The sequence below is a fragment of the Thamnophis elegans genome, chromosome 15 (genome assembly GCF_009769535.1).
Source record: "Thamnophis elegans isolate rThaEle1 chromosome 15, rThaEle1.pri, whole genome shotgun sequence".
In the NCBI taxonomy this organism is placed as follows: Eukaryota; Metazoa; Chordata; class Lepidosauria; order Squamata; family Colubridae; genus Thamnophis; species Thamnophis elegans.
Genome location: NC_045555.1, coordinates 12,798,283 through 12,821,520, shown reverse-complemented (window position 1 = coordinate 12,821,520; position 23,238 = coordinate 12,798,283). Strand labels below are relative to the sequence as shown.

The 23,238-nt window shown below is 41.0% G+C and overlaps 1 protein-coding gene across 1 annotated transcript in view; it reads right to left on the bottom strand.

The window, feature by feature from the left end:
• CDH23 (cadherin related 23) overlaps positions 1-23,238 on the bottom strand; it is a 594,289-nt gene that overhangs the window by 379,567 nt on the left and 191,484 nt on the right. Inside the window, exons 7-8 of the mRNA XM_032232225.1 lie at positions 5,560-5,754; positions 1,777-1,905 (exon numbers count right to left, since the gene is read on the bottom strand). Coding sequence (XP_032088116.1) covers positions 1,777-1,905; positions 5,560-5,754 — 324 coding nt within the window. The remainder of the gene's footprint in view (positions 1-1,776; positions 1,906-5,559; positions 5,755-23,238) is intronic.

The window sequence follows — 23,238 nt, the reverse complement described above, 5'->3', positions numbered from 1 at the left end:
AATATCAACAATTTTGCATTTTATTCATATTCATTCTACATGTGATTGGCAGATACCTGATTACAAAACATACTTTTTTGGGGTACTATTGCGAAATGAATAAAGTATTATTGAGGCTAAAGCTAAAACCACTCAGTCATTCTTCTCTCCATCTTTTGCTCTCTTCAATATACCATGTTTCCCAAAAAACAAGACAGGGTCTTATTTTTTTTTGACCCCTGAAATAAGCATTTGGCCTTATTTTTTGGGGAGGTCTTATTATTTTTGAGGCACAGGAGGCGGCAAGCATGGTCACCTCGTGGCTGCTGCTGTGTTGCGCGCTGCTGGGCCTGCTGCTCTTTTTGAAGCAGCCATTAGCGTGACAGAAGGAGCGCGGCAGATAGGGTTGAGGGAACAGCCATCAGGTAAGGGTATGTGCGGTGCATGGGACATGCTACCCTTCCCTTTCCCCCCTCTGGCCTCGCCTCCTCACTTCGTGTTGTTTGTACAGCAAGCAATCAGAAGGAAATGGTGGGGACTGACTGCACATGTGTTTAAATATTTTTGGGGAGGGCTTATTTTCGTGGTAGGGCTTATTTTAGCACATGCGCTCAAAAGCCCAATTGGGCTTATTATCCAAGGAGGTCTTATTTTCAGGGAAATAGAGTAGTTTAAGCTATTTTGTGCAACAGGTAGATCCAGGGAAATCTTGAGAACCAATATGGTATTGTATTTAAGATGTTCAACCAGGAGTGGGCATATCTAGATTTCTATTCCTCCTTAAGGACACAAGCTTGTTGGTCCACTCACTCCCTCTCAACCCTAAACAGCAATGGTCTCTGTGATAAGTCAGTTGATGGAAAATGTCACATCACATTATAGTTTTTCAGTTTTCTTTATTGATTAGCCATTGGGCCATATCGAAATGCTCAGTTCCAAATGCAAATTATTGCTAAAATCTGATAAAAATGTATCACATTATAGATTCATATTTTGCTCTAAGAGCAGAGTGGAAAAGGAAGTAAGTCCTGCTAGCATGAGGGACAAGGGCTATGATAAATAGCACCAATTCAGAGAAATGAAGTCTTATCTTTATAAACTATGAGACTGATTATGAACCCATTGTATCTATGTAGGGATGATGAAGCTATCTGTCATCCAATATTTAACCCCAATATTGTATTTTTGCTATTGTATACCACTATAGATATATGCAAACCCACCACCAGAAAGAAAAGTAATTCATGATTGTTCAAATAAAAAAGAGAGGAGAGGGTTTAGGTCACTTACTTTCCCTACCAGTTCAAAAATTTGAGTGAGCAGCGCACACTGGCTTTGCTCGTACATGGCCTCTCAATGCATGCACTCGAACTTCCACCCATGCACTTTGATTGTGCGTGCAGTTTGCACGCATCCGTGCGGTTTGAAAATGTGCTTAAATAGGATCACATAGAGCCGGGGTGGGTGGGCAGGCCCTCCTGCAATTTCCGCTACTGGTTTGGGCGAACCAGTCCGAACTGGCTGAATACCACCTCTGATTTAGGTGTAGTTACATGCCGATCTTTCTCAAAAATACCTTTCCCATTCTGAAACTGACTTATCAAACTGAATGGAAAGATTTTATATCCATTTGACTTTTCATTCATACTTTTTCTGGACTTCTTATATGTGGGATGGGTGAAGTTGGGGTGAAGCTCATCAGTACTCATAATACTCTTCTTAATATAGCACACCTGTTTCAAAAGAGATTGTCATAGAGGTTTCCAATAGTATCAATACTTTTATCAGAGCTCTTACCGGAGGGGAGTTCTCATAGATGTTTGTACTGTAGGGGAGATTGATAAAAATTGGATCCATATCCTGTACATCTGTAATGGTAATTGCAAGATTGGCCAGAGCAGAGAGAGGCTTGGTTTTATCCTGATCCTTAAAAATGTAGAAAGAGAAAATATTGACATAATGTTAAGTAAAAGTCAATAGACAATAAAAAGCTAATTACATCTACATATGAGGTAGGTCTTCTATGACCCAAACCTTCCTTTTTCAGAATTATAGTCTGACGTTGAATATTAAAAATGGATAGCACATTTCTCCTCTATTTTGCACTGGAAGGTTGTGGAAATTATAGTGTAAAACCTAAAATGCATATAAATGCAATATAAAATAGAGAAGTCTGTGTCAACTTGTAAAGCATTCCTGGCCTGCTCTTGAGTTGCCATAGGAAGTGGGGGGAACTGATGGAGCAGTTCGGTAGCCATTACCAGAAGCACATTCCATGCATGCCTTCCTCAAGTCTGTATCTCAGGTTACAAAGCCAGCTGGAGAGGCTGGTTTTCTACAGCCCATGAAAGTGCTCCATTGGAGAATGTGATTTATGACACACCCTGGGAGGACGGAGGGGAACAGGGTCATAGTTGAGCCGTAAATTAGGTGGTGCAGAGCTGACTTCACTCGGATGTTGCTCCTAATAAATAACTGGATTTCTTTTGAAACTTGGCTTGCGGCTCATGAGTTAATTAGGGCAGCCGTCAGAACCCTGACAGCAAGTCGGCTCTGCCCCACATAATTTACAGCTCAACTATTTCCCTCCCCCTCCCAGGGTGTGTCATAAATCATCTTCTCCAATGGAGCACTTTCAAGGATGGTAGAAAACATGCCTCATCGGCTAGCTCTGGTAACCTGAGATACAGCCTTGAGAAAGGAATGCATGAAATGTGCTTCTGGTCAGGGCTGCTGAGCTGCTCCATCAGTTCCCCCTTCCTCCTGCCTATAGCAACTCGAGAGCAGGCCAGGAATGCTTTACAAGTTGACAGCCTGACAACTTTCAGCAAACGCCTCTCAAAAAAAAGATGCAAAACTCAGCCATTTAGGAACACCTGATCTAGTCTACCAACTGATAAGTATTTGTCAACCAAGAATTGCTCACTCTTGGTTGACAGGATCAGCTCTTCTATTATTGTCACAATGTTCTAGAATTGAACACAAGAAACTATATTTTACTGAGGAGAGTTGGTTGGTTTTCTTTCACCTACAAAAGCTCTGCCAAATTTCAGATAGAAACTATTTTCAGTTTTGCTATTATCAAGATTTGGATCTCAGTAATAATTGGACAATGTTTAACAACTGCAAACAACAGCCAGTTATCTCTTTTTATTTCTTTTAGAATTATAGCACACCATTTTCAAAATCTGTCAAATGCTGTCAAGGACAGGATGAGAACACTCCCACCCCCATTATAAGCTACAAAAAGAAAAATTCATTTATTTTGTGCTAACTGAATGATACTTTGTAAGAGATCTAGAAAATCCTCCTTGCTTTAATAGAAGTGCTATGGAACCTGATGAATGTTTGAAGTATTCAGTGTTTCAATACTGAATTAAATTAAATTCATCAAATGAACCTCTTGTAATATTTTATATGATGAATGCAGATTACCAAAAAATCTAATATCAGTAACAGTATCCTCTTTTCTTCACTAATGGTTCAATAACGGGAACCTGTGCGCCAAAAATCCATGATGACGTCTTGGTGGGTGGCTGGAGCCTCGCGAGGCTACCACTATTAATTCGCCCAAACCAGTGCAAACTGGTAGAATACCACCTCTGATTAATATGAATTAAAATGGCTGGCGGCCATATAATCAGATTTTAAATTTCCTCTTGAGATATATGTGGTACTGATATATATATATATATATATATATATATATATATATATATATATATATATATATATATATATATATATATATATGTGTATGTGTGTATGTGTGTATGTGTGTATGTGTGTATGTGTGTATGTGTGTATGTGTATGTGTATGTGTGTGTGTGTATGTATTTATGTGTGTGTGTGTGTGTATGTATGTATGTATGTATGTATGTATGGCAAAAAGAGCCAAGGTGGCGCAGTGGTTAAATGCAGCACTGCAGGCTACTGCTAGATCAGCAGTTCAGCTGTTCAAATCTCACCGGCTCAGGGTTGACTCAGCTTTCCATCCTTCCGAGGTGGGTAAAATGAGGACCCAGATTGTTGGGGGCAATATGCTGACTCTCTGTAAACCGCTTAGAGAGGCCTGAAAGGCCTATGAAGCGGTATATAAGTCTACTGCTATTGCTATTGCTATATATATATATATATAGAGAGAGAGAGAGATTTAGATATAGATATAGATAGATATAGATATTGTATTTGTGCTGATAAATAAATAAAGGGAGACTAGTATAGATCTATTTCAAGCTATTTAGCTCTCATCAGCTAGCCATACCCTTACTGGGATTTGAACCTGGGCTATATTACATATTAGGCAGACGTCTTAGCCATTAGGCCACAGGCTCTGATCAGTTATCAGCCAAGCCAGGGTGAAAGGTATCTATTAGATTTTACAACCCCCGGTATGCCCAAATATGGGAGGAAGATCACTACTTCCATTCTCTGTCCTTCGGCTCGTCACAAGAGACCATCCAGGCAGAAACCCAATTTTTTTACTGTTGCCTTATATATATATATGTGTGTGTGTATGTGTGTGTGCGCGTGTCTATGTATATGTATATGTATATGTGTATGTATATAGAGGAAACAAACAAGTGGGGTGCCCATATTCCTAAGAGTTTTAGGTGGTCCAAGGTTGTCCCTAAACTTTAAATAATCTTCAAGGTCCTAACTCACTTAAAGCCCTGATTTTTTTTAAAAAAAATGCTTAGATCAGCATTTCTCAATCTTGGCAACCTTTAAGATATATGGACCAATTCCCAGAATTCCCCAGTCAGCCTGCTGGGGAATCAGCAAATCATACATAAAACTAAATTAAAGAATATTAATTATAGGTAATCCTTAATTTATGACTGATTCCTTAGTGAATGTTCGAAGTTTTGACAGGTCCCTCCAGAATTAAGACCCGGTTTCAACATTCTGATGGCTGTTCCCACCTTTGTGGACACACAATTGTATTTCGTGCCTTTGGCAACTGCCCATATTTATAACCGTTTGTAGTATCCTGCAGTCACGTGTCCACAATTTGTAACATCTTTTGCTGGAAACTGGTGTTTACATTAAGTTTTTGGCAAAAGAAAAAAGTGCATTGGGTACAATTGCTGGTTCATTTAATGTCTGTGGTGTTCCCTTCGCATTGATGCAAAAAAGATTGTAAAATTGGGCATGGACCCACTTAACAACCAGCATATCTTATGACTATAATTCCAGGCACGGAACTGCCATCAAAAGTAGCTAGGTCGTCATCTTAATCATCTTTTAATGACCCCATAATCTCTTGCAGAGTAGAGTTTGGGCAACTGAATGTAGCTAGCAGAGTGTTTTAATGCCCAGATGCCCTTCCTGTCACCAATGCAGAGTTTTGTTCATCAGACATATTCTCATTGTGCCCAGAGAGAGAAATACCTGCCTCTACCTAGGATCGAACTTACTGCCTCCTGATTGTGAGGTGAGAGCTCCACCTCTAGGCCACCGCACCAAGTCAAAGCCTACCTGTATAACATTCATCTAAAATGTTTGAATGAAATGTATTCATCTGCAGCCCCTTCAATTGTTCAAGAGGCAAAGAAAAGGGAGGTGACCCAAACTTACTGTGGCATTCACTTGCAGCTGATACGCCTGTGTGACTTCGTAGTTTAGTGGACGAATAACTGATACAATGCCACGGCCACTGTCAATGGTAAAGAAGTTGGATGTTGGCTGGAAAGAGTAAAGCACGCTTCCACCTGCTCCTTGGTCTGGATCTGTGGCATTCACAATGAAAATCGGAGTTCCCACTGGCGTGTTCTAAAAATAACCAAAAATACAAGAGTAAGTAAACTCTTTCCCTAGACACACCTGGTTTTTACTTTTTAAAAAATAAAATCAGTGATAGCCATACTATGATCAAAGGTGTAAAATGATTTTCTGGGCTTTAGGTGAGGCCTAGCAGATTTAAAGAGGACACGATGGCAAAAATGCTGAGCTTCTTGCTCAGAAAGGTCGGCAGTTCAGCGGTTTGAATCCCTAGCACCGCGTAAAGGAGTGAGCTCCTGTTACTTGTCCCAGCTTCTGCCAACCTAGCAGTTTGAAAGCATGTAAAAATGGAAGTAGAAAAATAGGAACCGCCTTTGGTGGGAAGGTAACAGTGTTTTGCGCGCCTTTGGTGTTTAGTCATGCCAGCCACATGACCATGGAGACATCTTCAGACAGTGCTGCCTCTTTGGCTTTGAAACAGAGATGAGCACTGCCCCCTAGAATCAGGAATGACTAGTACATATGTGCGAGGGGAACCTTCACCTTTACCTGTAGCAGATTTCATCTTTAGCAACAATTATGACAAAGGCCTGGATTTAAAGATATAATTATGATCTGATCTTGTGAAAACAGAAAAACAAAAATTACATCATTGGAACCTGTCATCTGTTGTTTGTTAGCAAAATCCCCCCCCCCAATTAAAATGACAATTCTATTTAAAGTTTTAGTTTGTTTGAAATAATTCCAGTGATATGATCTTGACTTGCAAGATATGGAAAATTGTTTCTTCGTTTTTAAATAATTTTTGAAGTGCAAACAGTATAAAGTATGAAGAAAGTATAGGTTCATTGTTATTTTAGAATTAGAATAACAGAGTTGGAGGGGACCTTGGAGGTCTTCTAGTCCAACCCCCCACTTAGGCAGGATACCCTGAACCACTTCAGACAAATGGTTATCCAACATCTTCTTAAAAACTTCCAGTGTTGGAACATTCACAACTTCTGGAGGCAAGTTGTTCCCCTAATTAATTGTTCTGTCAGGAGGCGGGGGAACCCTTGCAGGGCAGAGCCGAAGAGTATGCCCAATTCTTAGCGGACAAAATTGCTCGGTTTCGGTCGGACTTGGACTCCACCCCTGCAGCTCCAGCCGAGGCACAGGAGGATCAATTTGAACAACTCTGGGTTGAGTTTCAAGACGTTACCCCCGGGGATGTGGACAAGGCCATGAGGGCTGTAAGTACCTCCACCTGTGTACTGGATCCGTGTCCCTCATGGTTAGTTACTAACTGCAGTGAGGTGACACGAGGCTGGATCCAGGCGGTTGTCACCGCCTCACTTCGGGAGGGGAACTTCCCCGCCGCACTGAAAGCGGCGGTGGTGAGACCCCTCCTGAAGAAGCCATCTTTGGATCCAGCTATCCTTAATAATTATCGTCCAGTCTCCAACCTCCCCTTTCTGGGGAAGGTTGTTGAGAAGGTGGTGGCCTTCCAGCTCCAGCGGTCCTTGGAGGAAGCAAACTATCTAGACCCCTTCCAGTCAGGCTTCAGACCCGGTTACAGCACAGAAACCGCTTTGGTCGCATTGATCGATGATCTCTGGAGGGCCAGAGATGGAGGACATTCCTCCATCCTGGTTCTCCTCGACCTCTCAGCGGCTTTCGATACCATCGACCATGGTATCCTTCTGCAACGACTGCAGGAGGTGGGAGTGGGAGGCGCCGTGTTGCGGTGGTTCTCCTCCTACCTCTCGGACAGGTCGCAGTCGGTGTTAGTGGGGGGGCAGAGATCGTCCCCTAGGCCCCTAACTTATGGGGTGCCTCAGGGCTCGGTCTTATCCCCCCTACTATTCAACATCTACATGAAACCGCTGGGTGAGATCATTCGCAGGCACGGGATTAGATACCATCAATATGCGGACGATACTCAACTGTATCTGTCCGCCCCGTGCCAACTCAATGAAGCGGCAGACGTGATGAACCGCGGCCTCGAAGCTGTTATGGACTGGATGAGGGTTAACAAGCTCATGCTCAACCCAGAAAAGACCGAGTGGCTGTTGTGTTTCCCTCCCAGAGATTCGACCAATATTCCATCACTCAGGCTGGGGGGTCAAATTCTACACCCCTCAGAGAGGGTTCGCAACTTGGGAGTCCTCCTGGACTCACAGCTATCGTTTGACCACCATTTAATGGCTGTGACCAGGGGGGCATTCGCCCAGGTTCGCCTGGTGCGCCAGTTGCGACCCTACCTGAATCGGGAGGCTCTCACAACAGTCACCCGGGCCCTTGTGACCTCTAGGCTGGAATACTGCAACGTGCTCTACATGGGGCTGCCCTTGAAGAGCATCCGGCGACTTCAGCTAGTACAGAATGCGGCCGCGCGAGTGATTGTGGGTGCACCTCGGTTCACCCGCATAACACCTATCCTCCGCGAGCTGCGCTGGCTACCTGTCGATCTCCGGATGCGCTTCAAGGTGCTATTAGTCACCCATAAAGCCCTACATGGCAGTGGATCTGGATACTTGAGAGACCGCCTTCTGCCAATTACATCCCTGCGACCAATAAGATCACATAGATTAGGCCTCCTCCGTATACCATCGGCCAGCCAGTGTCGGCTGGCAACTACAAGGAGGAGGGCCTTCTCAGTAGTAGCCCCGACCCTTTGGAACGAGCTCCCCGTAGAGATTTGCACCCTCGCCACCGTCCAGGCCTTCCGCACAGCCTTGAAGAACTGGCTCGCCCGTCAGGCCTGGGGACAAGGATAATTCCCCTCCCGAATGATGAATGTATGTTGTTTATTATTTTATTATATGTCTTATCTTAATGTCTGTATCTCCCCTTCCCCGATTTTATGTGAGCCGCCCTGAGTCCCCTCAGGGAAAAGGGCGGCCTACAAATATTAATAAAATCTAAAAAAATCTAAAAAATCTAAATCTTATCCTCAGTTCTAGGTTGCTTCTCTCCTTGATTAGTTTCCACCCATTACTTCTTATCCTACCCTCAGGTGCTTTGGAGAATAGTTTGACTCCCTCTTCTTTGTGGCAACCCCTGAGATATTGGAACACTGCTATCATGTCTCCCCTAGTCCTTCTTTTCATTAAACTAGCCATGCCCAGTTCCTGCAACCGTTCTTCATATATTTTCGCCTCCAGTTCCCTAATCATCTTTGCTGCTCTTCTCTGCACTCTTTCTAGAGTCTCCACATCTTTTCTACATCGTGGTGACCAAAACTTCACTATTTTTCAAATAGAACAATTCCTATCATTCAGAACTCAAAATACAGTAGATCCAGTGGATAAAGGCTGTACTTAAGACTGCCGGAGTCCCAATATTGATTAAGGTATGGGAAACTGGAGCATTTAAGTTGAAGCTGGGCCTCTAAAATATATGGGTAATTATGATCAGTTCCAGGAATGAGAAGATAATAAACTTTATAGATTACAGACCTAATTGATTATAGGAAAAACTATATCTACTGAATGTTTGCGAAAGCAATGATTAAAAGTTCCAATTTGGTTTCAGATGAAACACATTTTTTTTCTTAAAGCTGATGAGGTCTTACCAATTAAAAGTGATAGTAACATTTGAAGAATACTATATACCCACATTTTAAATCAAATAATTTCTTCTGTACTTAATATAAATCATATTTTAAAGTATTCCTTTAGTTACTCTCTTACACATGAAAATCTATTTGTACCACTTAATGTCTACAGCAAAAATAAACAATACAATTTTCCTATTATTGTGACATACATAGAAGTTGAAATATAAGGCTCTGAAAAGAACATCTTCAGCAGGCCCAATGCAAATTTCATTCAAGAGTTAGACTTCAGATGTTTTTAAATGTCAGCAATTGAGAGAGACTATTTTATAGGCAAGGTTATTCTGATTTCTGGACTTAACCAAGTGCTATTTGGCCACAACTTTCCTTTTTATTAATATTATTATTAAATTTTGAGGTCACTTAATTCCAAAAAGATTCTGGTTCGCTTACAATCATAAAAAAAATATTATCACAATAGCACTTAGACTTATATACTGCTTTACAGTGCTTTTACAGCCCTCTCTAAGCAGTTTTACAGAGTCAGTCTACTGCCCCCAATAATCTGGGTCCTCATTTTACTGACCTCGGAAGGATCGAAGGCTGAGTCAACTTTGAGCCTGGTGGGATTCGAACTGCCAAATTGCAGGCAGCCGATAGTCAGCAGAAGTGGCCTGCAGTACAGCACTCTAACCACTGCACCACCGAGGCTCATTATGAATACAAAGACAAAAAAAAGTAACAGGAAGGCAAAAATCATACAATACCAAAATCACCAAGGAGCTCCACATGCACCCTAATCTCAAAGATTTAAGGAATATTTTAAATGTAGGAGGCTGTTCCAGGGAGTAAGTGTTGTGATAGAGAAGGTACTCTTCCCATACGATGGCAACATTTAATTGAAGGGACGTAGAGTGCACCCACCTTGCCTAATTGTATCACGAGGTCAGGTAACACAGGAGATAGGCACTCCTTGAAATAACCCAACCCTCATAGACTATGACCCATAACTTGACTTGTAGCTTGAAAGCCAACTAGTAACCAACGTAGGTCACAAAGCAATGATGACATATGAGTGTAATGAGAGGTACCAATTGTTGCCTATATTGCTGCATTTTAAACCAGCTGTAGCTTCCAGATGGCATTCAAGGACAGCCCTATGCGGACTACATCGCAAATAGTTCAGTTGTGAGATGATCAGGGTCTGAATGGCGCTCTGAAGAACCTCCTAGTTGAGGAAAGGGCAAAAATGATGCCCATGGTGATCCTGCATCCTTTGTGCTCAACCTTTGAACAAGGTTTACAATATTTTATTTTTATATATGTCAAACCTGAAAAGCTTCTTTCCTTTCAGAAGAACACAATATTGAATAGTGACCGAAAGTCAAGTTTTTCTATGCTTTTTTTTTTTTTTTTGCTGAGTCTCAGTCGCAAACCACAATGGTCAACATCTACCAGTGAGGAGAAAAAAAACTGGTAAAAGATTCGGACAAATATTTTTTTAAAAAAAACCTAAGAAATATTCACTTATGGAAACAAGTAAATGAAAAAAGCAACTTTAGTATATTCTTCTTATTCTTATTCTTCTTCCTCCTCTTCCTCTTTCTCTTCCTCCTCCTCCTCCTCTCCTCTTCCTTTTCTTCCTCTCCTCCTCCTCCTGCCATATCCATCATTGGATGTTGGCGATCATGTTGGCAATCCTATTAATTTGGATCATCATCACTCTATCGGATACAGGAATAAAAGACTTGATGCATTTATTTACAAGATTGTTTACTATAGTAGCTACTCCATTTCGATGATGTTTACTATTTTCACCAGAGTAGTGGATAGTATAACCTTCTATTCTACACATTCCATTTTCAGGCCAGCGCCTTTCACTCAATCCCAGTATAGAGATATTGTCTATAAGTATATTTCCCAGAGAACATTAACTCCAGCTGGAGAAGAGAAATTAAAAACTGGAATGAGGAAGCAGGATGAAATGATCTTGTGGAATAAGAGTTGATTTTGGTACTGTGGCAACAGTTAAGCTTGCCAAGTAGGAGTCATGCTCTACAAGGCTGAACAGGAGAAGCAAAGGAGTCTATCACCTGTTCACAATTGCATAACCAAGATAAATCCACCAACAGTAAAACAGTTCCAACTGAAAGAAAAAAAAGCAATATGACCAAACAAAAGACAATCCTTCTTCTACCACAGCATGTCCAGCTCTGCTACAGTATGCATTGTCTTCAGTAAGGCCTTCTATAGAGAGGTGTGTGCCTTTCCAAATCATGTCCAATCAATTTAATTTACCACAGGTCCACTGCAGTCAGGGTGTAGAAACATGTCAGCAATGATCCAGAGAAATGGGAGGCACCTGAGCTAAATTTCAAGTGTTGCTGCAAAAGGTCATATATACGTATGCCAATGTGATATTACGGCTTTTTTCTTTTTAATACATTTACAGACATTTCTAAAATTCTCTTTTCACTTTGTCATTATGGGGTACTAAGTATAGATTAATGAGAAAAAACAGAACAATGGAGTTGGAAGGGACCTTGGAGGTCTTCTAGCCCAACCCCCTGCTTAGGCAGGAAACCCTACACAGCTTCAGATAAATGGTTATCCAACATCTTCTTAAAAACATCCAGTGTTGGAGCATTCACAGCTTCTGATTGATCCACTGATCAATTGTTCTAAGTCAGGAAATTTCTCCTTAGTTCCAGGTTGCTTCTCTCCTTGATTAATTTCCACCCATTGTTTCTTGTCCTACCCTCAGGTGCTTTGGAGAATAGCTTGACTCCCTCTTCTTTGTGGCAGCCCCAGAGATATTGGAACACTGCTATCATGTCTCCCCTAGTCCTTCTTTTCATTAAACTAGACATACTCAGTTCCTGCAACCGTTCTTCATATGTTTTAGCCTCCAGTCCCCTAATCCTTTTTGTTGCTCTTCTCTGCACTCTTTCTAGAGTCTCCACATCTTTTTTACATCGTGGTGACCAAAACTGAATGCAGTATTCCAAGTGTGGCCTTACCAAGTCATGGGAGGCACTTTTTAATACCCTTAATACCTGTTTCTGGCTTCCGAAGGACCTCCAGAGGGCCTCTGGAGCCTGGGGAGGGCAAAAATGCCCCCCCCCCCGGTGCAGGAGGCCGAGTACGCCATGCCCACCATCACCATGCCCTCCCAGCAACCGAGCAGAGAACTTGTTGCTAACATTTTTCAATCCGACCCCTGTAAAACATATTCTGAGTTGCATATAACACAAAGGGCTTTTATGATGTGATGTACAGTTGTATACAATATTTAGATTGGGCTTGCACTTAGCAGTGAAAAATTCAAGGTAATCTGCTCAGACACATTGACTTTAAAGAACTTGCAAATGTATGTAAGTGCTCATTCAAAATTAAGTGCCCGAACGGTTTTTTAAATATTGTGGATAATCAAGAAAGATCATTTATCTCCCTATAATCTTCAGAGTAGTTCTTTCTCAATGTTAGTTTTTCAATGTTTAGATTTTTTTAAAAAATTGTTAAAGAAAAAACTGTGAACATTTACATCTTACAAGTAAACTCAAATGGCCACATGATTTTATTTTTTTTAAGCAGGGCATCCTGGTCTAAAATGAAGAACTTTCTTTGGAAAGGTGAAATGGGGACCCAGGTATCATTCATCAGTCGCACAAGAAGATCAAGGTATGTAAAAAGAGAAGTCACCTTCTGGTTGGTGATTCAATCGTAAGGGATGTAAATTTAGGAATGGATATGGAGATTTTAAAAGAGGTTTTAAGATAGTCAAGAATGCAAGTAAGGACTGTGACGTTGATGCTATTATACATCTTGGCACAAATGATCTGTCCCAAAAAGATGTATTTTCTGTGAAGAATTATTTCCAGAGCTTGGGGTATGAACTTAGTAGTGTAGGTTGTAGGCTTATCTTTTCAAAGGTTTTACCAGTATATAAGGAACAAAAAGAGAAGGGCCAGAGTGCAGCAGAGTTTAATATGTGGCTAAAGGAGTGGTGTAAAAGGGAAGGCTTTGATTTTATTAGTCATGATGCCTGCAGCTAGTCCAATGAAAAACTGTACAAAAGAGATGGTTTGCACCCGTCCAAGAAAGGGACTGAGTTACTTGGCATTAAATTCACAGATTTTCTGGGTAAACATTTATACTGAACAGCGGGGACAGACAATTAATTGATACAGAACATTTCTGTCCCAGCAATCTAAAACTCATTGCATGTAACATAGATGTTTGTGCGGGTAAGATTACCACTCCTGCTGTCAAGCAAAACCAAGCATTTAATAGTGAGTGCCATACCATGTGCATGAATCATACAAGTGGCAAGAAAATAGGGGAAGTCAGGCATAACACAGGTTAATGTAGACAGTAAACACAGGGTGAATCAAAATGGACTCAAATGTCTATACACCAATGCACAGAGTATGAGGAATAAACAGGGTGAATTAGAAATTCAAGTAAATGAGGGCAGATACGATATTGTGGTCATTACAGAAACTTGGTGGGATGAAACCCACAAATGGAACATACAGCTAGAAGGATTTAAATTATTTAAAAGAAATAGACCAAATAAAAGAGGAGGTGGAGTTGCACTATATATAAGAAATAACTACATCTCTACAGAAATAGAGCACAACAATGATGAGAACCATCTTGAATGCATTTGGGTCAATATTAAAGGTTGGTTGGGAAACGACACTGTCATAGGTCTATACTACAGGCCACCCAACCAAGCAGAGGAAGTAGATGAACTTTTTGCTAGTCAGCTAACTAAGGTATGTAGGAAGCACATCACAATAGTAATGGGGAATTTTAACTACGCTGACATCAACTGGGAAACTAAATCTGCACCAAGTGGAAGATCCAACAGGTTCCTAACAAACCTAGCAGATAACAGACAAAGTAGAGAAGGGAACAAGGGGATCGGCCATATTAGACTTAATTCTCACTAACAGAGAGGAAATGATAGAAGGTGTTGAAGCCATAGGAACCCTGGGGGCAAATGACCATGCAATATTGGAATCCAACATTATGCAAACACAAGTAGTAGAACAAAGTCAAGCTAGAGTCTTGGAATTTAAGAGAGCTAATTTCAATAAACTTAGAGAGAGATTGGGAAGAATTCCATGGATGAGAATCCTCAAGGGGAAAACAACTCAAGAAGCTTGGGAAATTTTGAAAAATGAAATTACAAAAGCTCAGTCTAGCACAATACCAATGAAGAAGAAAACTAACAGCTCCCAAAAGAAACCAGCATGGCTGCATAAAGAACAAAAAGGTTAAGTATAAAAAGTGGAAAGAAGGGGACATAACTAAGGCAGAATATCATCAAATAGCCTGAGCCTGTAAAGATGAAGTAAGGAAACCTGAGACTCACAATGAAGAAATGCTTGCCACAAAAGTAAAAAATAACAAAAAAGCTTCTTCCAACATGTTAAAAACAAGAAAAAGATTAAGGAAACAATTGGTCCATTGCTAGGAGAAAGTGGCAAGAAGGTGACAAACTACAGGGAGAAAGCAGAACTATTTAACTCATTTTTTTTGCATCTGTATTTACACAAAGGGATAACAGTCCATCCTATCAAAAAACACACCACAAAAATCAGATTGTTTTAGACCCAGTATTCTTCAACTTCTTCATCAATGATTTGGAGGAGGGAATAAATGTGGAACATCAAATTTGCAGATGATACCAAGCTGGCAAGAATAGCCAACACTCCAGAAGATAGGCTTAAGATACAGAAGGATCTTGACAAACTTGAACATTGGGCACTATTTAAGAAAATGAAATTCAATGGTGAAAAGAGTAAGGTTCTACATTTAGGCAAGAAAAATGAAATGCACAGGTACAGAATAGGTGGTACCTTCCTCAATAGTAGTAACTGTGAGAGGGATCTTGGAGTCCTAGTGGACAACCATTTAAATATGAGCCAGCAGTGTGCAACACTGCCAAAAAAGCCAACAGAGTTCTAGGCTACATAAACAGAGGGATAGAATCAAGATCACGTGAAGTGTTAATATCACTTTATAATGCCTTGGTAAGGCCACACTTGGAATACTGCACTCAGTTTTGCTCGCCATGATGTAGAAAAGATGTAGAGACTCTAGAAAGAGTGCAAAGAAGAGCAACAAAGAATGAAGAATGGTTGCAGGAACTGGGCATGTCTAGTTTAATGAAAAGAAGGATTAGGGGAGACATGATAGCAGTGTTCCAATATCTCAGAGGTTGCCACAAAGAAGAGGGAATCAAGCTATTCTCCAAAGCACCTGAGGATAGAACAAGAAGCAATGGATGGAAACTAATTAAGGAGAGAAGCAACTTAGAACTGAGGAGAAATTTCCTGACAGTTAGAACAATTAACAGTGGAACAGCTTGCCTCCAGAAGTTGTGAATGCCCCAACACTGGAAGTCTTTAAGAAGGTGTTGGATAGGCATTTTTTCTGGAACGGTATAGGGTTTCTTGCCTAGGCAGGGGGTTGGACTAGAAGACCTCCAAGGTCCCTTCCAACTCTATTATATAAATCACCTCAACAAAAGGTACATTATACTGTACCTCAGTGCTCTGAGAAAGCAGTAGAGAACTAAGCATACTCCGTATTTTTCTGTAAAAACATTTCATGTCTTCTAGATAGAGGCTGTCTCATTCATTTCCCCTTGGAGAGAAAAGGCAGGTTGGATGAATTTGAGAAGAAAGGAGACCAAAAGATAAAGAGACTTTTCCACTGCCATTTTTGTGCTTAAGTTGGCATGTTTACAGAGCTTTCTTTGGCAGACAGAAAACAGGGTGACCCATATTAAGATAAGCCACGTCTAATTTGCCCTGAATTAAGTGCATAATGGAAGGAAGAGGCTAGACTTTTTTTCCATGAGGGTAGTTTTTAATATATAGCGACAGTGATATATCTATCTATCTATCTATCTATCTATCTATCTATCTATCTATCTATCTATCTATCTATCTATCATCTATCTATCTATACATATATATCTATACACACACACACACAGAGAGAGAGAGAGAGAGAGAGAGAACGCAGGTATGGAGATATGCATACTTACACTGGTAGTCCTCTTTTAACAACCATAATCAGGACCGGTCTTTAAGTGAGGCAATCACTAAGTGCTTATGATTTTACATCAGCTTTGTAGATGCAAAGATTAGTTGCAAAGTTACTTTTTCACCACTATGAAGGGATGCTAACCAAGACAGTCATTCGCTAAACAAAGTCTATGTGTTAATGTGCATTCATGTACATGCATGTACATACAGGAGCTTTTAAGCCCATAAGTAGTCAGAGCTCTGGTCTAAAATACTCTGGACTGTCACCTCTATCTTTCCTGAGTCTTCACACCGCCTGTTGCTGGGTCGACACTCAGGGCTCAGGACCCCAGATAGAGCCCCAAGGCTTCGAGGAGCTGGGTTGAGTTTTTACAGGAGATTCGGATTAATATCATGGTTCCAAATAGCATCCTCCATCAGATAAGAGTCCGAGGCTACAGATTCCTCAAAGTTCCAATTTATTAGAAGAGCCATGTTGGCACATCTGGGAAAACCTGAAACTGAAAGCATCCAGGTTTTCCCCACCCAGTTGAAAGTTCAAGGCCCTGCCCCAGCACCCACATGTCCATCACATGGTCCAATCAGTCACTGTCCCAAAAAAGGATCCCTCCCAGTGACGCCCCTCCAGGTGCTGAGGCAAGATGACCTTGACTCTCTGAGAAAGAGTGTTATTTTGGCTAGAAAGCTACCATGCTCCATACAATCCCTGCCTCCCAGGGTTCCCACAGTAGAATATGTGGCAGGCTTGAGGCCCACTGTAAAGGATGGCTTCCAAGCCTGACATTGGACATCATTTGATGGAAAGTAGGTACTTGCCCTTGTCAAAGTTTATCAGTTATATCAGAATTGAAAATGATGTCTCGTCTTACTCAGTTAAAATCTTAATCATAATCGAATTGACAGGCATACATATATTGTGGAATGAGACTGCAAACTATAACTGTACAGACAAAAGGCGATGCACCAGGAAAACTGGAGACCTCCCAGTGTAGCACAAGCAGATGAAGGGCACCAAGAAGGATCTATGACAGCCACAGATTTTTACCTATCAACCAAGCTCTTAACTGAGGTGAAATACATTGGGGAATTTACCAGCGAGGGTTAAATCCCGCACGCAACTATCACAAATAAATTAGACATCACCAGCACATCAAAACAGCTAACTGAACTGAAGTTCAGTCAGTGTATAAAAGCATTTGGCAGACAGGTGCAATAAAGATTCTGCTTAAAGAATAAACCTGCAAGCCGAGTAGATCTGTGCTGTACTTTTAAGAGCGTTCCACCGTATCAAAATCATTTCACGGGCCACAAGCTGCAGAACACCTAGAACGGTCTTCGCTCCAGCAGTCGCATCCAGCTGGCCTAATGCCAAATGCCCATCTGTGTCAAGGAGAGAGAGCTTAAATCATGTAAGTTGGCTCTTCGGAAACAGGATAAGCACTGGATGATAATAAAGATGAGGGCGCAGGGAGATTTCTTTTTCTTTTTTTAATGAATTTTCCAGCTGCCCGTTTTATTAAAAGCATCACGACACAATTTTTTTTTTTGCTTTTAATTTTTAGCTAAACTGTTCAAGCCTTCGGAACCAAAGTACACAGTTTCGAAACTACTTAATCATCCAAACAGACTTAAGCTAAGTGTTTTTGTTCAAAAAATTCTATTTAGGATGATCCCCCATAATTCAATACAAGGTTGGAAAGAATTTACAGAAAGGAGTTCCAGCTTCCAGGACTCTTGTCTGTCTGTCTATCCATTGGCAGGGTAAGTCTGCAAAACCAGGACAGAACAGGACTAAATTGGGTCTGGAATTAGAAGCTTGGGAAAGAAAAATAATAGAAATGTTTAGGATCTGGTTATGGGCTTCGAAGAATTTTTTTTTTAAAATGAGTTCATGGTTAATAACTGGCACATGTGATCTTCTCAGTCATCCTGGTAGAGTTGACTGAAAGTTGAGTCATGGCAACCTTCCTTCCTTCCTTCCTTCCTTCCTTCCATCCATCCATCCATCTTTCCTTCCGTCAGCCAGCCAGCCAGCCAGCCAGCCAGCCTGTTGCTTGCTGCCTGTCATGGCCTACCAGTGGCCAGAAGAGCTGGCAGTAGATTAGGACAGTGAGGAGATTGGGGAGGAACATGGACCAGTCCTGGAGTCTGGGGAAGGCACTGATGAGGACTGTGTGTTTGAGGCAAAGGGGGGGGGGCAGAGCAGTGTGCCAGTTATCAGCTGCCTTCAGAGCCAGACACCAGTGAGGCAGACAAACAGCTGGAGCCTGTTCCCAGTGGGCGCATGTGCAGAGTTACCAGACAAAGGGAATGGCTAAAGAACAGGGGTCGGCTTGGGAATAAGGCCACATGTGGACGATGAATGGCCCCTCCCAGAGGAAATAAAAGAGGAGCGAAAAGGGAGTGGAGTTTGCAGGAGATAATTAGTTCGCTTATTTAAATCTATGGAGTTGAGAATTTTCCTTTACTAGGAAATGAACAGAGGCAGCCCTGACACCTCCCTCCCTCCCTCCCTCCCTATCTCCCTCCCTCCCAACATTTCAAACCAAAAAAGGAAAAGAAGTCCAGCTGCCATGACTCTACTTACAGAAGACACTTTTCACTACTGAAGAGGCCTGATATGAGGAATTCCTTTACCACATATAACTTTGGAATTTAGGTGAAGTACAGGTGGCTCAGTGGCTAAGATGCTGAGCTTGTCAATCAGAAAGGTCGGCAGTTTGGGGTTTTGAATCCCTAGGACCACAAAATGGAGTGAGCTCCTGTTACTTGTACTTGTCCCAGCTTCTGCCAACCTAGCAGTTCGAAAGCATGTAAAAATGCAAGTAGAAAAATAGGAACCACTTTGGTGGGAAGGTAACAGCATTCTGTGCGCCTTCAGCATTGAGTCATGCTGGCCACATGACCACGGAGATGTCTTCGGACAGTGCTGGCTCTTTAAAACAGATGAGCACCACCCCCCTAGAGTCGGGAATGACTAGCACATATGTGCAAGGGGACCTTTTACCTTATAGGAACCCAGGGTGAGTGGAGATGAGTGGAGAGAGGCTTGTTTAATGAAAAGCAGAAGATCTGAAAGAACCCTTGTCTATGTATAACAGCCTCTTGCTCCTCCTGTGAGAATTTCTCTGAAATTTACATCCCCTTGGGGGGGGGGGAATCAAAAACAAATTCTCATTCACAATCACAACCAGTAGCAGAAAAAAAGAGGGCATTTTCTCTGCCCAGCAACTCTCTATAACACCATAAACGTTGGCCGTTGCAACTTAACATCCAAAATTTTGTTGATGACATTCCTGTCTGTGTCCCTAATAAACTTCAAAGCTTGTTTCACTGCATTCTCCTGCTAACAGGAGTAGATCTGTAACCATACAGCCATGCAGGACCTCCATATGGCCCTCCTAAAGCAAAGTCATTCCAGAATGGACGCTGGGAAGCCGGTGCGAATGATTAGAATGCAAAAAGCACAGGCATTGTATCAAATGCAAATAATGAGTAAACGACAGGCAATCTGGCTGAACAGCTGTCTGAAGGTCGATGAAATGAGAGACAGTAATGGAAATAGACTGACAAGCTTATATTGACAGGCTAAAACAAGTACAACATTCGGGTCAAGACAACATCCTTCCAGTAATTCTTTCTATAATCAAGTCCAACCTATTTGGATCGTTAAGACTTCAACATTTAACTACAATCTGCATTTTCCCCTCCCCCCACCTCCAGAGGTCGAAATCATGCAAAGTACTACCCTAAACATATTCAAAACTCTTTGCGTCATCCTTTAGTTGCCATAAATATTTAAATCCTACCAGAATCTTTCTTAGTTGTTCTGAAAGTATGAGAAAGAAGATTTTAGCAAATAATTTAAAATTATATTATTATTATTTAAGGTTTAATCTTCAATTAGATTCACAGCATGAGACTGGTAAACATGTAATAGTTCCAAGTCCTAACCAAGAACCTAAGAGCTGTCTGATGATTAAGGAGAAATTTTCTAACAGCGAGAACAATTAACCAGTAGAACAGTTTGCCTTCAGAAGTTGTGGGTCCTCCATCACTGAAGGCTTTTAAGAAGAAAGTGGATAGTCACTTGTCTGGAATGATATAGGGTCTCCTGCTTGAGCAAGGGGTTGGACTAGAAGACCTCCAAAATCCCTTCCAGACCTTGCAAAACTATTAAAGGTGGAATATAATCAATCAATCAATTTATATCATCCAATGGTGCACTTCTGTCTTTCAAATTTTGTGCTTCTGTGCTTCATGTTTTGGATGGGTTTATGAGCAAAATATGAGAAAAATTGATTTATTTCTTCTTTTTTTGCAAAGTGCAATAACAGCATTTTGAAAATCTGTTGACTGAAGCAATAAGCAGTATTTCAAAATAAATTGTATCTTTTAAATCAGAAAACTCCTGAACTGAAGTAATAACTGTGTATTCAAGCAGACTCTAGACAATCTTCTATCAGAGATGCTTTAATTTGGATTTGTGCACTATAATTACTTTATTCTACTTGATGCACATAAGTCAGCAAAAAGAACATAACCATTGGATCGAAAAAAGGGTCAGTAATTAATCAGTAATTTCCAAATCACCACCACTTTCCTCTCTTCACAATCATCCTCTCATTAATTTAGTGGAAAGACAGATACTGCCTCAAGTTCATTCTGAAGGCTTTGAATATAGATTTGATTTCAGATTTATTTTGAACTTTGGTATCTGAGAAAGATCCTGAGAATACTGTGGTTAGCCCAAAAAACCAAACAAAAGGATACTCAAACAAGTGAATTCCCGCTCAAGCCATAAATGGCTAGGCTGAAATTCTCCTACTATGAACACATGATACATAGATCTAAATTTTGAGAAAAGTCAATAATGGATATAAAAAGTCTACACATCTCAATAGAGGTATAAAAATAATCAGACCAATATGTATCGCTTCAGAATTTTTTCCACCTTTATTATAACATATAAGCTGTACAATTCAGTTGAAACAAACTAAAATATTTTAGTTGGAAAAATAACAATAAAAAAACTTAGAATAACATGGTTGCATAAAGACGCACACTCTTAAACTAATATTTAAGAGCCGTGGTGGTGCAGTGGTTAAAGTGCAGTACTGCAAGCTACTTCTGCTGACTGCTGGCTGACTGCAATTTGGCAGTTCAAATCCCACCAGGTTCAAGGTTGACTCAGCCTTCCATCCTTCCAAGGTGGATGAAATGAGGACCCAGATTGTTGGGGGCAATAGGCTGATTCTGTAACCCACTTAGAGAGGGCTGTAAAGCACTGTAAAGCTGTATATAAGTCTAAGTGCTATGGCCATTGCTATTTTGTTGAAGTACATTTGGAGTTTATGACAGCATTCAATCAGCATGGCACATCTTGCCTTGCAAAACTACCTACTCTTTCTTGCACAATCCACTGTTTAATGGGGGGAAGGTGAAAGGAAAGAGGACAACCAAAAACAAGGTGGATGGATTCAATTATAGCAGCAATGGGTGTCCTGTTGGAAAACCTGATAGATGGGGTTTGGGGATATATCATCCCGGAGAAAGTCTGCCTATGAGTCACTTGGCGCTGACACTGAGTTGACGGCACATCATCATCATCGTCTCTTTTCTTATTTCCACTTATCTATCAGACTTCTCTAACCTCACAATAAATCACAGATCTCTTGAGAATTCACAACTTAGCTTGGCATTTCAAGTACTTGGCAGAAATTGCATAGACACAGCTCGACAAGGTAAGAATTGCAGGTAAGAATGAAGCCAGTCATACAGTAGGTCACTGCCAGTAGAATAATATTAGTGACTTTCACATCTCTAATGGTCCAAACTCATTTTGCTCTGTTTTTAAACGTTAAATCTTTCTTTTGCCAGTTTCTCCCATTAATTCTATCCCACTTCTGTGAAGTTTTTGAAGCATTATCCTGAAGATAGACCCAGTGCATAGTCCATTTCCATAATTTCTTTTCAACATTTTGTTGGGTCTGCAATAATAAAAAGGATTATACTAGAAAACTGGAGAAAATATAATCTATGACTATAATCTTAGGGGTAGTTTTATTTGAGGTAGCAAAGACAACTACATTAATCTCTGAAGCAACAACTAGGGTTATTCAAAGGCCCTGATGGGAAGCACAGGCATATAGATCCTGTCAAGGACTCCTTAAACAACATCACATTCTTCTCAAGAACCTGGGAATCTAGGAGTAGCATTCCCAAGGTCTGTACTTAAATAAAATCTGTATGTAAGCCAAAAGTACTTACTGTATTTTTCGGAGCATAAGACGCACCTTTTCCTTCAAAAAAGAGGCTGAAAATCTGGGTGCGCCTTATACACTGAATACATCATTTTTTGCCTCCCAAAACCCCACCCCCTTCACCAAAATGGCCATGCATAGCCTTTAGGAGGCTTTCAGAATGCTCCTGGGAGCTGGGGAGGGCAGAAATGAGTGCAAAACAGGGCATTTTTGTGCTCAGTTTTGCTGCCCCAGCCCCCAGGAGCACTCTATAAGCCTCCTAAAGGCTATGCATGCCCTTCTTTGACAAAAAAATGGGAGTGTTTTTTGCTCATTTGTGGGGGCATCCCCCAGGAGCACTCTACAAGCCTCTTAAAGGCTATTCATGCCCTTTTGGGGGGGGGGGAAACGGGCTCATTTTCACAAAAAATGGGCCGGTTTTGGGAGGTCTGCAGAGTGCAATTTTTTAAAAAATTTGCCTCTTCAAAATCTTGGTGCATCTTATACTCCAGTGCATCTTATACTCCAAAAAATATGGTATACAATAATACTTTAAGTAGTATTGCATAATTAACTTGAAACTATTGTGTATTTCACTTGAATAGTGGTATATTTTACTCAAATTTTGCTATAATAGGGCTCTGTTCTTAAGTATGTGTAATCCTTAAACCAGGGCATTCTTAATTCA